General features: G+C 45.7%; 2 protein-coding genes across 3 annotated transcripts in view; one reads left to right on the top strand and one right to left on the bottom strand.

The window, feature by feature from the left end:
* MYH6 (myosin heavy chain 6) overlaps positions 1–3309 on the top strand; it is a 43384-nt gene extending 40075 nt beyond the window's left edge. For both annotated transcript variants that reach the window (XM_031955057.1, XM_031955058.1), the window contains 3 exons: positions 731–826; positions 1814–1948; positions 3183–3309. In XM_031955057.1, the coding sequence (XP_031810917.1) occupies positions 731–826; positions 1814–1948; positions 3183–3203 (252 nt within the window). In that variant the 3' untranslated portion in view covers positions 3204–3309. The remainder of the gene's footprint in view (positions 1–730; positions 827–1813; positions 1949–3182) is intronic.
* Positions 3310–6921: 3612 nt separating this feature from the next.
* CMTM5 (CKLF like MARVEL transmembrane domain containing 5) lies at positions 6922–12913 on the bottom strand. Its single transcript, XM_023499513.2, has 5 exons — positions 12354–12913; positions 8721–8873; positions 7907–7999; positions 7613–7697; positions 6922–7280 (listed from the first exon to the last, which is right to left on the bottom strand). The coding sequence occupies exons 1-5, from the start codon at positions 12468–12470 to the stop codon at positions 7267–7269; spliced, it is 462 nt and encodes a 153-aa protein (XP_023355281.2). The 5' UTR covers positions 12471–12913; the 3' UTR covers positions 6922–7266.
* Positions 12914–13212: the final 299 nt, after the last annotated feature.

The following is a 13212-nucleotide window of genomic DNA, read 5'->3' as shown; positions in this document are numbered from 1 at the left end:
GATTCAATTCCACTCACATCAGTATCATCATGTTATTCTGAATCTGGAACTACCTAGAACCTCTTCCCAGCCTCCTCCATGCCCCAAGAATCTATCAGTTGATGCTTTCCAGCACCAAGTTGGAATATGGCTGATAACTACGCTTTTACCTTGGTTCTACTGCCAGATCTAGTTGCCTTCCCAGAGACATCCCAGCTCCTTCCACTGTAGAACTAAAGCACAGAACTTGGGTCCTTTTGGCTGCTGCTTATTCATGGCCTGGAGGCCGTTGAGGGAGGATGGAAGTAGGGATGGGAAAGCGAAGACTGGGGGAAGGAGTTTTTATGTGATTACAGCTGTAAAGCACTAAGCTAGTGCCTGGCACACACCGGGCTTTTTCAGTCATGTCCAACTCTCGTGATCCACTTGGGGTTTCTTGGCAATACCGAAGTGGTTGGCCATTTCCTTCTTAGCTCAGAGGAAGAAATTGAGGCAAACAGCCTTAAGTGTCTTGTCCCGGGCGACACAGCTAGAAAGTGTCTGAGGCCAGATTTGAATCCAGGAAGAGGAGTTTTTCTGACTCCAGGCCCAGCACTCTGTCTGTTACAATGCCTAGCCAGCCCATGGCTGGCACACAGTGGCACTACATAAATGTTTAATCCCTCCCTGACAAAGCCTCCTCCCTTTATTCCCTCATCCCTTTTCCCACACATGCTTTCTACTCTTACCCAGCTTCTTTTCCCCTCTGCAGACGGAGGAGGACAGGAAGAACTTGCTCCGCCTCCAGGACCTGGTGGACAAACTGCAGCTGAAGGTCAAGGCCTACAAGAGGCAGGCTGAGGAGGCGGTAAGCAAGGGCTGCTCATGAGGGCACTTGGACACAAGAGGGTCAACCTAATTGACTCCAAGATTTACCAGATATCCACTGTGTTGAACAAAAGGAGGAATCAAATTCTCGGAGGTTTATAAAACTCTTTGCAGCCATCTTGTTAAGAAAGTAGTACAAGTATCATTTTTCCCATTTTATAGATGAGGAAACTAAGGCTCAAACTCAGAGCTCCTTAAACTTATTCCACTCATGCTCCCTTTCATCCAAGAAATTTTGCATGACCCTGGGTGTATAGATAGATGAAATAGGTAGACAAATCAAACATTTATTGATAATAAATCACTATTTTACAGCCCCCACATTCAGTTATGAGACACCATTTTTTGGTGGAGACTTGAAGTTTAAGCTTTGGTTTAAGTGACTTCCCAAAAGTCACACAACTAGTGAGCGGGAGAGCCCATGTTTAAGCCCAGGTCATCAGAGATCAGGTCAAAGCTGTCTCCTCTCTATCTGTGTCCAAACATGACATAATGTACAGTGACTTCGCAAGCGGAGCAGCAAAGCAACCTTAGGGTAACACATGACGGTGGATGGGAACAGTGTGTAAGCACGGGGCAGGGTAGGCCGGAAGGGGGTCCAGAACCGGTCAGGAAAGGCTTCCCCACTGAGGGGGAGACGTCTCAGCGGAGCCCCAGGGGACGGGCCAGCGAAAGCAGCCGTGGATGTAGTAGAGCAGAAGGGAAAATGTGTGCACAGGACATAGGAGGGTGGATGGGGGCACCAAATGCCAGGTTAAGGAGCTCTATTTCATGTTCCATGGGGGGGTCACTGAATACTCGGGGCATGGAAGTGATGGAACCAAGGTGAGCCAGGGTCAGAGGTCCTCAGCCTGTGCTGGGGCCCGAGTCTTCAGAATAGGAAGGGGAGTAAACCCTCCGTGTGGAGGAGACTTAAGTTCCTCGCAGATCTCTGCCCCCTCCCATTCCCTTCTCTCACCTGCCACAGGAGGAACAGGCCAACACCAACCTGTCCAAGTTCCGCAAGGTCCAGCACGAGCTGGATGAGGCTGAGGAACGGGCTGACATCGCCGAGTCCCAGGTCAACAAGCTTCGAGCCAAGAGCCGGGACATCGGTGCCAAGGTGAGCTCACCTGTGCACAGCCCCGTCAGACCCCCTCACACTCCCTGGATTGAGGCCCCTACCCCACGCAGCGTCCCCATATATGCCAACACCAACCGTGAGTCAGAAGCCCAAGAGCCTTAAGGCTTGGCCCTTAGGAGCCCTAAGTTTAGGGTATGAGACCCCGACTTGTGACTCCCCAGGATATACTCCTTGAGATCCCCTCAACTTCTCCTCCGAAGGAAAACGGGACCATGAGAACAGAGTTGCTTCCAGAAGATACAGGCTTAATTCTCATCCATCCCAGACTATCTCTTCTACATTCCTGTTATACAATCTTGCCAGCCAAAGGACTGGCTTCATTAGGGAGTTGTCAAGTCATAGTTATATATTCCAAAATGTCCATCTGTCTACCTCTGGCACCTTTTTCCTCCTCCTTTCCCTTTCTTCAGTACCTATTGTTGTTCTTTAGCAATGGTGTAGTTAATGACAAAAGCATATATCGAACTTTACAAAATGGTAGCCACGATAAAGCACTAGATTTAGTTAGAGGACCTGAATTCGAGGCCTAGAACTACTACTTGCCAGCTCTGTGACTTTGGTCGAATGACCTGACCTCTCTGACTCGGTTTCCTCATCTGTGTAGTGAGGTGGGGTCCACTAGATGACCTCTAAGGTCCCTTTCAATTCTACATCTATGACCCAATGGTTCAGAATTTTAAACCACAACCAGAGTCTTTTCCAGGTCCCCCCTTTTTAGCTGGCTAGAGGAATTGACCCTCTCTGTGTTTTCTAGACCAAATTACTTCAGGTCTCCCTGATTCTGGCTGTAGCCTCATGTATATCTGTCCCTACTAGCTTCCCATCTACCCCCAGATCTTTTCCAGTAGCCCTGGTATAGCCTTCCACTCCTCCCCTCAAAACCCATGTAATTCTGAAGTCACAGACTCTTATTAGCATAGTCCTGTCCAGGTGACTAATATTCATAACAGGCAACTTGCGCAGGTTTATAAAGCTACAAGTCCAAGATAATTAGAGTTGGTAGTAGAGTGATTTCCCCAAAAAGTATGGCTCTGTGAACCTGGGACATAAAAGGTCAAGAGGGACCTTTAAGTCCCTAAAATCCTGTGACTTATCTTAGTATCATCCCATGAGATCTTAGACTCTCCCAGACTTCTCCCACAGAGACATCCTAGCTATTTTCTCCCTTCTACCAGGATTTCCCTCTCACCTCTCCGATTTTCTTTTTCTACAGAAAATGCATGACGAGGAGTAAGCCTCCTCCCTCCAACTCAAGCAAGACCCTCCATTCTCCTTCACTCCTAGGGTCCAGAATGATCAATGCACAATAAATATGTCAGATGCAATGCCTTTGTCCTTTCTGCCTGCTTCTTGTCTTTTCTTCCATTATATGAGACCTAAGGGTGCCCCATAGTGAAGGTGGGGAAGATCCATCCTCTGGCACAGTGGTGTCAAACTCACATAGAAATGTGGACTATTAAACTGTGCATAAGGATCTCTGCAGGTTACATATTGTCTTAGTTTTAAAATGTATTATTAGCTCTGTCTTACTGCATTTTGTTGGTTTTGTCAAATATTTTCCAATTACATTTTAATCTGGTTCAGACCACACTCAAGAAAGGCTTCTGGTAGAAGGTGGTATGTGGACTGTATCTTAAAAGAAAAGAAGGAATTCTATGAGTTTGAGCAGAGGAAGGAATGTTATCCATGCTTGGAAAATATCAGAGTACTGAGGCTCTGAGACGGGAAATGGACTACTCTATGTGAGGAAGAGACAAGCCCAATTTAGTTTGATCATAAAGTAGAGAAGAGAGGCTATGATACAGCAAAGATGGGAAAAGGTTCTGGGCCAGAACTTGAAACAAGGTGCTAAGTCACTGGAATTGATGGAGACAATGCTTATGTACTTAGTTCACACTTTTAGAGTTCACACCTTTAAGAGAGTTCATACATTAGCGTTCACACCTTTAGAGAGCATATATAAGGAGGAGTCCAGGACATTCACAAAGTCAGAAGAGACAGAAGCCCACTGGAGATTTCAGGAGATTTACAAGTCAGAAGCCCACAAGTCCACTCTCTCAGAGGCGGAGTCAATTCATTCCAACTTCCACCTTTGTGCTGGCGGGAGGCTTTGGATTCAGAGAGAGTTGGAGGCTGAAGCTGGGAGAGACAAAGGACTAGCGGCAGGAGCTCTCGGAACCAAGGAGGGACACAGGCCTCTAAGAAAACTAACCGGGCTATTTTAAAGGAGACCATAAAAGAGCTGAACTTTTAGCTCCTGGCTGCATTTGGGTGATCATTACACTGAATTGAAACTAAGGCTGCTCCCAGAAGCCCCCCAAGAAACCTGCTCTCAGAAAATATTATATTTAAGAGAACATTACAGGAAAAGGTTGGGTCCAAGTGGTAACAGGCTGAAAAACTAAACGGAGGGCTCCATATCTTATTTGAGAGGCAACTGAAATCAATGAAGTTTATTAAGGACAGGAATGATATGATCAGATCTGAACTTAAAGAAAATCACTTTGATGGCTGGGTGGAGGATAGACTGGAGAGGAGAGAGATTAGGAGCAAGGAGACCAGTTAGAAAGTGCTGGTTGTGAGAACAGACCCCAAAGTCTGAAATGTATGGGCAGCTAGATGGCACGGTGGATAGAGCACCAACTCCGAAGCTGGGAGGATCTGAGTGCAACTGTGGCCTCAGACACCCTAGCTGTGTGATCCTGGGGAAGTCACTTAACCCAAATTGCTTCTCTCACACACACAAATCATTAGGTCATTTGGTAAAGGAGACAGAGCCAGAAAGGAGATATGGCTCCCTCTCATCCAGGCTCTAGAAGGTTTACATTATATAAAATGTAAACAAAGGCACCAGTATGTGAACCACATGTATGTGTTTAAACAAACTTGCAAGAAGCTAACTTGAAAGCAAAAGAGATCAAGATAGACATGAATGACTATAAATTCTCAGTGAATTTTAGGTGAAGCTAAAACATGAGCTTGGATAAATCCATTATAAGTCCTGTTTGGGGTGATTCCAGGACCAGGGAGAATGCACAATACCTTAGTAGCTATCTCTAACATTTTTAAAGTTATTGAGGTCAGGTGACATTATGAGCGTAGACAACCTTTAATCACATAGGGTTGGGATTTAAACAATATAATAATTTTTCCAAACACTTTTCATACAGAGGGCATTGCAATAATCTCAGTGAGAGCTGATGAGGGTCTGAATGTAGGGGATGTATCAGTAGAGAGAAAAGGTTCAGATCCAAGAGATGTTGGGGAGGTAGGACAGGATTGCCAATTAATCACATAGATATGGGTAAGGACAAATGAGGAGACAAGGATAACACTGTCCTTATGAACTTAGGAGACTGGAAAATTGGTGGTGTCTTCCAAAGAAATAGGAAAGTTTGAAAGAGGGGTGAGTTTGGGGGAATTCTCAGCATCTACTGCTATATCTCACATTCCTACCCAAGTATATTCCCACGTACATCTTAATTTGACTCAATTTTTTCCCCAATCAGGATTCTTCTGTGAACACTGGAATTTGGTTTTTGTTTCTCTAAAGCTAAGGGTTCTTAACATGGGATCCATGAATTTGTTTTCTTACTTTTTATATATTCGATAACTATATTTCAACATAACTGACTTCCTTTATGATATAGTACATTTTATCTTATATATCTAAAAACATTATTTTGATGGAAGGATCCATGACCAAAAAAAAAACCTTCCTGAGAACCTAAACAGTACTTTAAACTCTTTGATGCCCTATCCCCCACCCTAAGTACTCATGTTACAAATGCTTGGAGAACCAAACAACTCTTCCTTTCTATGAACCTCCACCTCTTTCAGGAAAGTGTACTGTCCTGATTGTCCTATCCTGGGAGAGAGAATAGAGATGAGACTCTCAACAAGAGGAGCTCAGAGCTACTAAGAAGTCCAGAAATCTCCTACTTGGCTGGATCTTACTTTTCTTGAGACCAACACTGTTCTCATGACTCAGTATCAGTAAAGAGAGAGATCTGGGCTGATCCAATCTTTTGTCAGCTCTTTCTCTCTTTTCATGTCTTTATCCACTGAAAGTGGTTTTTTTTTTTTTTTTCCTTTCTAGCTTATCCACCCCTTCTCCAGGGCTTCTGATGTCTCCAGTCACTAGAAAACCTCATTTCCCTTTTTTCTGTGACTCAATCTAATGCCATTTCTCTCTTGCATGTGTTGAGTCTATAGAGATATTGCGCAGTTATATCAGATTCTCTCCAGGGAAATAAGTCCATGTCTCTATGTAACCCCCCTTTCCTTTCTCCCTTTGTATACACATACACACACACACACACACACACACACACACACACCTTCTTTAGGAGGGATTTCTCATTTAAAGGTGAAACCCAAAAGGCATAGTTGTGAGCTTTCTCAGCAATGGGGTATCAACTCTTTATTCCTCATGGTCATGAATGTCAGAAAAAAAGAGAATGCTACAATAAGGACTCAAGAGAGACCTTTTCTAGAGAATTCATATATTTACTGGGACACACAAGAAAAAAAAGAGTATGCTTCTCATGAGATGCATTTTAACATACACCTATATACATTTTTTATCATCCCTGGACAAGAGCCCTTTATACTTACATTTTATTGGTCCTAAAATCTAAATCCATTTTTAAACCAGTTATTTACTATCCAAAATGAACGAAGTTTGCTCTGTCTCTCTCTCTAGACACTTGCATGCCATTGTTTTTTCTTCCCATATCTGTTACTCTCTGTAGTGTCTATCTTAAGTATAAATATTTTTTCTCTCTCACCAGATCTACAACTCTTTAGACAAATATACTATTTTCTCTGTTCTTTGTTAATGATCTCTTCCCTCTTTTACCATCACACACACACACATACACACAGAGTCTTCCAGGGAAAAACACCTCTACATTCGGAACTTACCTAAGGGAATAAGACAAACTCGGACCCAAGATTTGACACCTTTAATTTATGAAGTCTGGGACCTGAGGGCTTAGCCAGGCCCAACCCTTTCCCCAGCTTGTCTCTCTTTTCCTTCGCTTCCCATCCAATCGCCAGCGTCAGTCTGCCGTCGCTTTGATCCAGTAGCATCCCTGGTCTTGCCACCGGAGAGCTGGCTGAAGACCCACTGGAGATTCTGTGGGCTTGGTGGCCTGGGGGGACCCCAAGGAGCAGGAGCTCTGTCCCCTGCTGATCTCTCCTCGGGGAGGGGAGCTCCTGGACATCCAGCAGGTTTCTGAAGCTTTTAGGAACAGCAGGATTCGTGGGAGAAACCAGAACTTTGGGGTTCGGTCCTACTGGGATTCCCCTGGAGAAAAGGTAGCAGACGTTTTGGTCATGTATACTTATTGTGTATCTAATTTATATTTTTATATATTTAACATCTACTGGTCATCCTGCCATCTAGGGGAGGGGGTGGGGGGTAAGAGGTGAAAAATTGGAACAAGAGGTTTGGCAATTGTTAATGCTGTAAAGTTACCCATGCATATATCCTGTAAACAAAAGGCTATTAAATAAAAAAAATAAAAAAAGAGAGAAAAGGTAGCAGAGAGAGCATGGGGACCAGGCTAAGCCCCCTTCTCAGTACGGCTCCTCAGGGGTGAGGGAGAGCACTGCGGGCTCTGGGCTGCACCCACTCACCCTGGGGGGGGCTGGGTGCCATCTCTGCCTGGTAGATCTTGAAGGCATCGTAGACAAAGACGAAAACAAGGAGAACTCCGAAAACCTGTGGAGGGCAGGGTGTGGGGGGAGACAAACGGCACTTTGTGAGTTAGAGGATGGAGGCGGAAAGGGAGGGAGGAGACTCAGGGACGTCCTACCCCACACTGCCCGGCCCCTTCCCCAGATAACCAGGGCTCCGGCTGCCCGCCCGCCAGGCGCTCCGGGGAGGGCCGCGGCAAGGGGGCAGCTGCGCAGGGGTCTGCGAGCACTCACGAAGGCGGCGATGGCGGGTCCCTCCCGAGAGGCTACGGCTGCGAAGGACACAACCAGGAGGATGACCACGGCGCTGATGCAGCGGAGGAAGTCCTGGCCGGGGGAAGATGGAGGGTCAAGGGAGGACCGATGCTGAGGAAGCTGGGGGCCCCACCCGGGACCGATGGGAGAGTGGGGCGGCTGAGGGAAGAGAATTCAGCTCACGGCCTTCTGGGCCTGCTTTGCCACAGGGCTTGAGACTGGAAAGACCCCCTTACCCGGAGGTGTAACCCCCCCCTCACCCGTTGGCAGGCTAGAACAAGAAGGCACGAGGGCAAATTGCCCACAGGAAGCTTCGGACCCTGCGGAGTTGGGACCCGGGTCCCTTCCGGAGAAGCCTGAGAATCAGACTGGGCGCCGGGCTCAGAGATGGGATGGCAGGTCAGAAACCAAACAAGAGGATGAAACGTTGGGAAAGGGAGCAGAAAAGGGGTTTCAAGGACTCAGCCTCAAAATCTGCCCACTCCCTTATTGTCTCCTTGGAAGTCACTTTCTCCTGCGGGCCTCAGTTTCCCTATTTGTAAATATATTTATATTCCCTCCTTATAAAAGTCTATGATCAAATGGCTCACACCCTATCAGCCACAACAGACGCAACAGCTCTGTTGTTTTTGAGTCACCTAAGAACTTTTTCTGTCTTTCTAAAAAAGATTTCCCCAAGGCCCCGAACTGAGGAGTTAAAGAGAGGGAGGCAGAGGGAGAGAGGGGGGCGCCCGGGCCGGGAGCACTAAGGGAAGAAGGGAGGGCAGAGCCCCGGGGGGCGAGAACTTCTCACCAAGCAGGGCCAGTTGAGGCGCTGGAAGCGCAGGTAGCATTGGGTGGCGTAGAGGAAGAGGAAGGCCAGCGTGATGAGGAACTCCAGCAGCGGCGCTGCCATGTAGGCCGAGACGGAGGCAGCAAAGCACATGGCCATGATGAAAGTCAGAGCCTGCGGGCAGAGGCGGCCTGAGAGCTGCAGCAGCGGCTCCCCGGGGCCGGGAGGGGCCACACCTGCCGCCTCCCAGCCATCCCCAGCAGGGGGGCCCAACCTGGCAAGAATTACCGGAGCAATAACACAGATAAAAAGGACAGTTTTTAAAAAGCCAAATTCTGTGTAATTATAACCACCAGTGTTGGCCCTGAGAAAAGACAAGAAATGCCCCTTTCGGACCTGTATGTGCACGAATGTTTGTGGCAGCCCTGTTTGTAGTGGCTAGAAACTGGAAACTGAATGGATGCCCATCAGCTGGAGAATGGCTGAATAAATTGTGGTATATGAATATTATGGAATATTACTGTTCTGTAAGAAATGACCAACAGGATGATTTCAGAAAGGCCTGGAGAGACTTACACGAACTGATGCTAAGTGAAATGAGCAGGACCAGGAGATCATTATATACTTCAACAACAATACTAGATGATGACCAGTTCTGATGGACCTGGCCATCCTCAGCAAAGAGATCAACCAAATCATTTCCAATGGAGCAGTAATGAACTGAACCAGCTATGCCCAGCAAAAGAACTCTGGGAGATGACTAAAAACCATTACATTGAACTCCCATTCCCTATATTTATGCCCACCTGCATTTTTGTTTTCCTTCACAAGCTAATTGTACAATATTTCAGAGTCTGATTCTTTTTGTACAGCAAAATAACGGTTTGGTCATGTATACTTATTGTGTATCTAATTTATATTTTAATGTATTTAACATCTACTGGTCATCCTGACATCTGGGGGAGGGGGTGGGGGGTAAGAGGTGAAAAATTGGAACAAGAGGTTTGGCAATTGTTAATGCTGTAAAGTTACCCATGCATATATCCTGTAAATAAAAGGCTATTAAATAAAAATAAAAATAAAAAAAAAGAAATGCCCCTTTCTCCTCCCCTTGGAGAGGTAGGGGAGCCATGGTTGCGGAATGCTGTATACGCAGCCCACCCGATTGCGCTCTCAATGGGTTTTGTCTGATTGTTTTTCTATGTTATAAAAGGCTTTTCAGAAGGGGATACAAGCAGGATAGTGCTACATTTGAACTCAGGTCCTCCTGACTTCAGGATACATTTTTTTTTAAAGATACATTTAACAGGAATTTTCATTGCCATATATACAATCCTCTTCTGTTCTTTGCATTAGGAAAATATTAGTCTTTGCTGGTGTTTGTCAAACTCATAATAATGAAAAAGAAAAAAAGTTAAATGTTAATATTTTTTTATTTTTGAAATACATGCAAAGATAGTTTTTGACCTTTACCCCTGCAAAACCTTGTGTCCCAAATTTTTCTCTCCCCTTCCCCCGCCCTCCCTCCCTTAAACAGCAAGCAATCCGATATAGGTTAAACATGTGCAATTCTTCTAAACATATTAAAGATTGATGGGGGAGGGTTGTGGAGAGTAAATCTGTAAATGATTATAATGTAAACACAAAAGAATCAATAAAACTTTTTTAAAAAACTAATGTCACCACCCACTGACTCCCAGAAGGTAAGGCAGAAACCAAGACAGCAGAATTTTTGTCTTCCCTTCCTACCCCTCCCACTGATGCCTCCAGGAGTACACAAACCCACAGAGGAGCAAGATCAGACTGATGTTTCAAGGAGGAGTGCAAGGGCTACATGCTGTAGAAAAAGGAGGCTTGAACTAGACCCAGGAACATGGGTTCAAAACCTGGTTCTGCCAGAACTAAATAATCTCAAAAGCCCCTTAGAGCTTTAAATCTATGGAGCCTGACTGCCTTTCCCTGCTCTAAAACAAAGCCGTTGTCACTGGCCTGCTCCTTAATGCCTGATGTTACCTGGTTCAACACTCCAAGAATCTCTGATTTCATCCCTCCACCAAATCAGATTAAAACTCCTCTATATGTGGTAGATAATTCCAAGAGCTGCTATGGCAAAAAAAAAAAAAAAAATATCATCCCTGATGGTCAAACTTCTGGTAAGGAAGATCCTCTGAAATGAGCTGGCCTAGCCCTCAGATGACCAACATACAGTCTGCCAGCTGGTCAAAACTTGTATTCCACCAGCAGAACCTTTGATCTAAGGTTATTTATGCAAGTTAGGATTTCTATAGACTTCTTTTATCCAGAGCAATAACTAGGATGTTGATGCTAAAATCTTGCATTAGGTGCAACATTGAAACAGGTTGCAATTATTTGTAACATTATTATTCAGTACCAGCAAAAACAAATGCAAAAAATTCCACAAAAAAGCCTTGAATTTTGCACTAAATTTTTGAGAATAATTACATAAAATTGGAAGCTACCAGAGAGCAATTTCCTCTTCCCAGCAGTTAGGCCTTAGGCAAATTCACTTTCATCCCTTTTCATCCCTTCCCTTCTCCCCACCCCCCAATCTCAGATAATGGCCTCCCAACAGCAAGTTCAAGTGTCCCATGGATGTTGCCTCCCCCTCATTTGACTGAGGATGCCTGGTTGAATTTTGTTGGAAAAATTATAGTTAGAGTTCAAAGTCACTAAACCTGCAGTAATCAATAAAATTTAAGGTGTAAGGATATCAGCCAATTGAATCTAATTTCTAAAAGACATCTATCTGTAACACACTTGTTTAGTTTTATTTATATTTTAATCTTACATTTTATATTGTTTTAACAGCTATAAAATTAAACTGTATAGTATCTTGCAAACAAGTTCTACTTTTCCCTCGTAAAATAATTTTGACCATTAAATTTGTACTATTTAAGGTAACTTAAATTTTGACCATTAAAAGGTAACTTAATTTTTTACTAAAATGCAAAGACCTGTGAGACTGTAAGTAGACTTTGATTAGGGTGAGGAAATAGAGCATGAGGACAATGAATGACTGAAGAAAAAGTGGGAAAGGAAAAGGAAAAGAAGGCTGGGGGGGAGGGGTCAAAACCTTCCCATGCTTCACAACTTTGTCTGGAATTAGGCTGGCATGAGAAATTTTTTTTTAAGATCCTCCTAAAAAAAGAATGTACCCTCCTGATCCTGCTTCAGTTTCTCCCATTCTCTCTCTCTCTCTCTCTCTCTCTCTCTCTCTCTCTCTCTATATATATATATATATATATATATATACTTTCTTTATATCTAACTTCAATCCTTCTTGGGGGAGAGAGAGAGAGAGAAAGAGAGAGAGAGAGAGAGAGAGAGAGAGAGAGAGAGAGAGAAAGAGAGAGAGAGAGAGAGATTGAGAGAGAGGCAAGAGAGTGGAACAAACTGCCTGATGAGGGGCACTTGTGGGAGGCTGAGGGGAGTGATGCACAAGGTGGGCAGGAGGCAGACAGAAGAGTTAAGTGAAGTTTGAGTGAGTATGGGAGGGGATGGGTAAATCTGGAATGAGGACCCCCCCCCTCCCCGCCAGGAAAGTAAGCAGAATCCTGGGAAGAAGGGAAAAGGGGAAATTCAAGAAGGGAAGTGAAGAGAGGGGGAAAGGGACCGGGCAGGGCTGAGGGTTACCAGCTCGACTTCCAGAAGGATGCCCTTGGGGTTGGTGAGAAAGCTCTTGTCGATGGCAAAGCCCTGAAGCCCCGAAGCCGTCCTCTCCTCTGGAGGCTTGTCTCTGGCACTCAGCATCTCTGCAGAGGGGCTGGGGGCTAGGCAGAGCAGTGACAGACTCGGGACAGCAGATGGAAAAGGCAAGGAGTCTTCACTCCTGGCCCCAGGAAGGGAACCGGAAATCTGGAATGGGGAAGGGGAAGGAGGGAATGACAGGATGAGGGGAGGAGGGAGAAAGAAAAGGGACAAGGAATAAATTGAGGGGAACAGATCACCAAAAAATGAAGACAGGAGAAAAGCTGGGTAGAGGCAGAGGCAGCTGGAAAGAGGAAGAGGAGGAGGAAGGGAAGGAGGAGGAGGAAGCAGATGAAGTAGAGACTGGGTGGGAAAGGACAAATTGCTCAGGCCAGAGGGCTGCTCTCTGTCCCCTGGGCTGTGCCTGGAAGATGTCCTAGCAGTGCCAGGGAGCCGGGAGGAGGAGGAAGAGGAGGACCAGGTGGTGAAGGATGGGGGTGGAGAGAAGTGCTTAAGCCTTCCCCCTTCCCACAGCCAACCCCCGCCCCAAAGAGAAGGCAGAGAAGGGAGCCTCAGAGAAAGAAGCCTCGGGACCTGAGGGAAACCCAAGCAGAGCCCTGGAACCAAGAGGAAAGGGCTGGGCGCTCCAAAGGCCCTAAACCCTGAGGACTTTTGTGTCATTGATTAGCAGAGTGACTTTCCCGCTCCTTCACCATCCTTTCTCCTTCCCTCTCCTTCCCCACCATGGGGGAAGGAAGCTGGAGCCCAGCCCAGGCTATCCCCCAGGCCCGGGTTGTGGCCTGCC

Source organism: Sarcophilus harrisii, chromosome 2 (assembly GCF_902635505.1).
Source record: "Sarcophilus harrisii chromosome 2, mSarHar1.11, whole genome shotgun sequence".
Lineage (NCBI taxonomy): Eukaryota > Metazoa > Chordata > Mammalia > Dasyuromorphia > Dasyuridae > Sarcophilus > Sarcophilus harrisii.
Note: the sequence above shows the minus strand (reverse complement) of the source record. Positions and strands in the feature narration are given on the sequence as shown.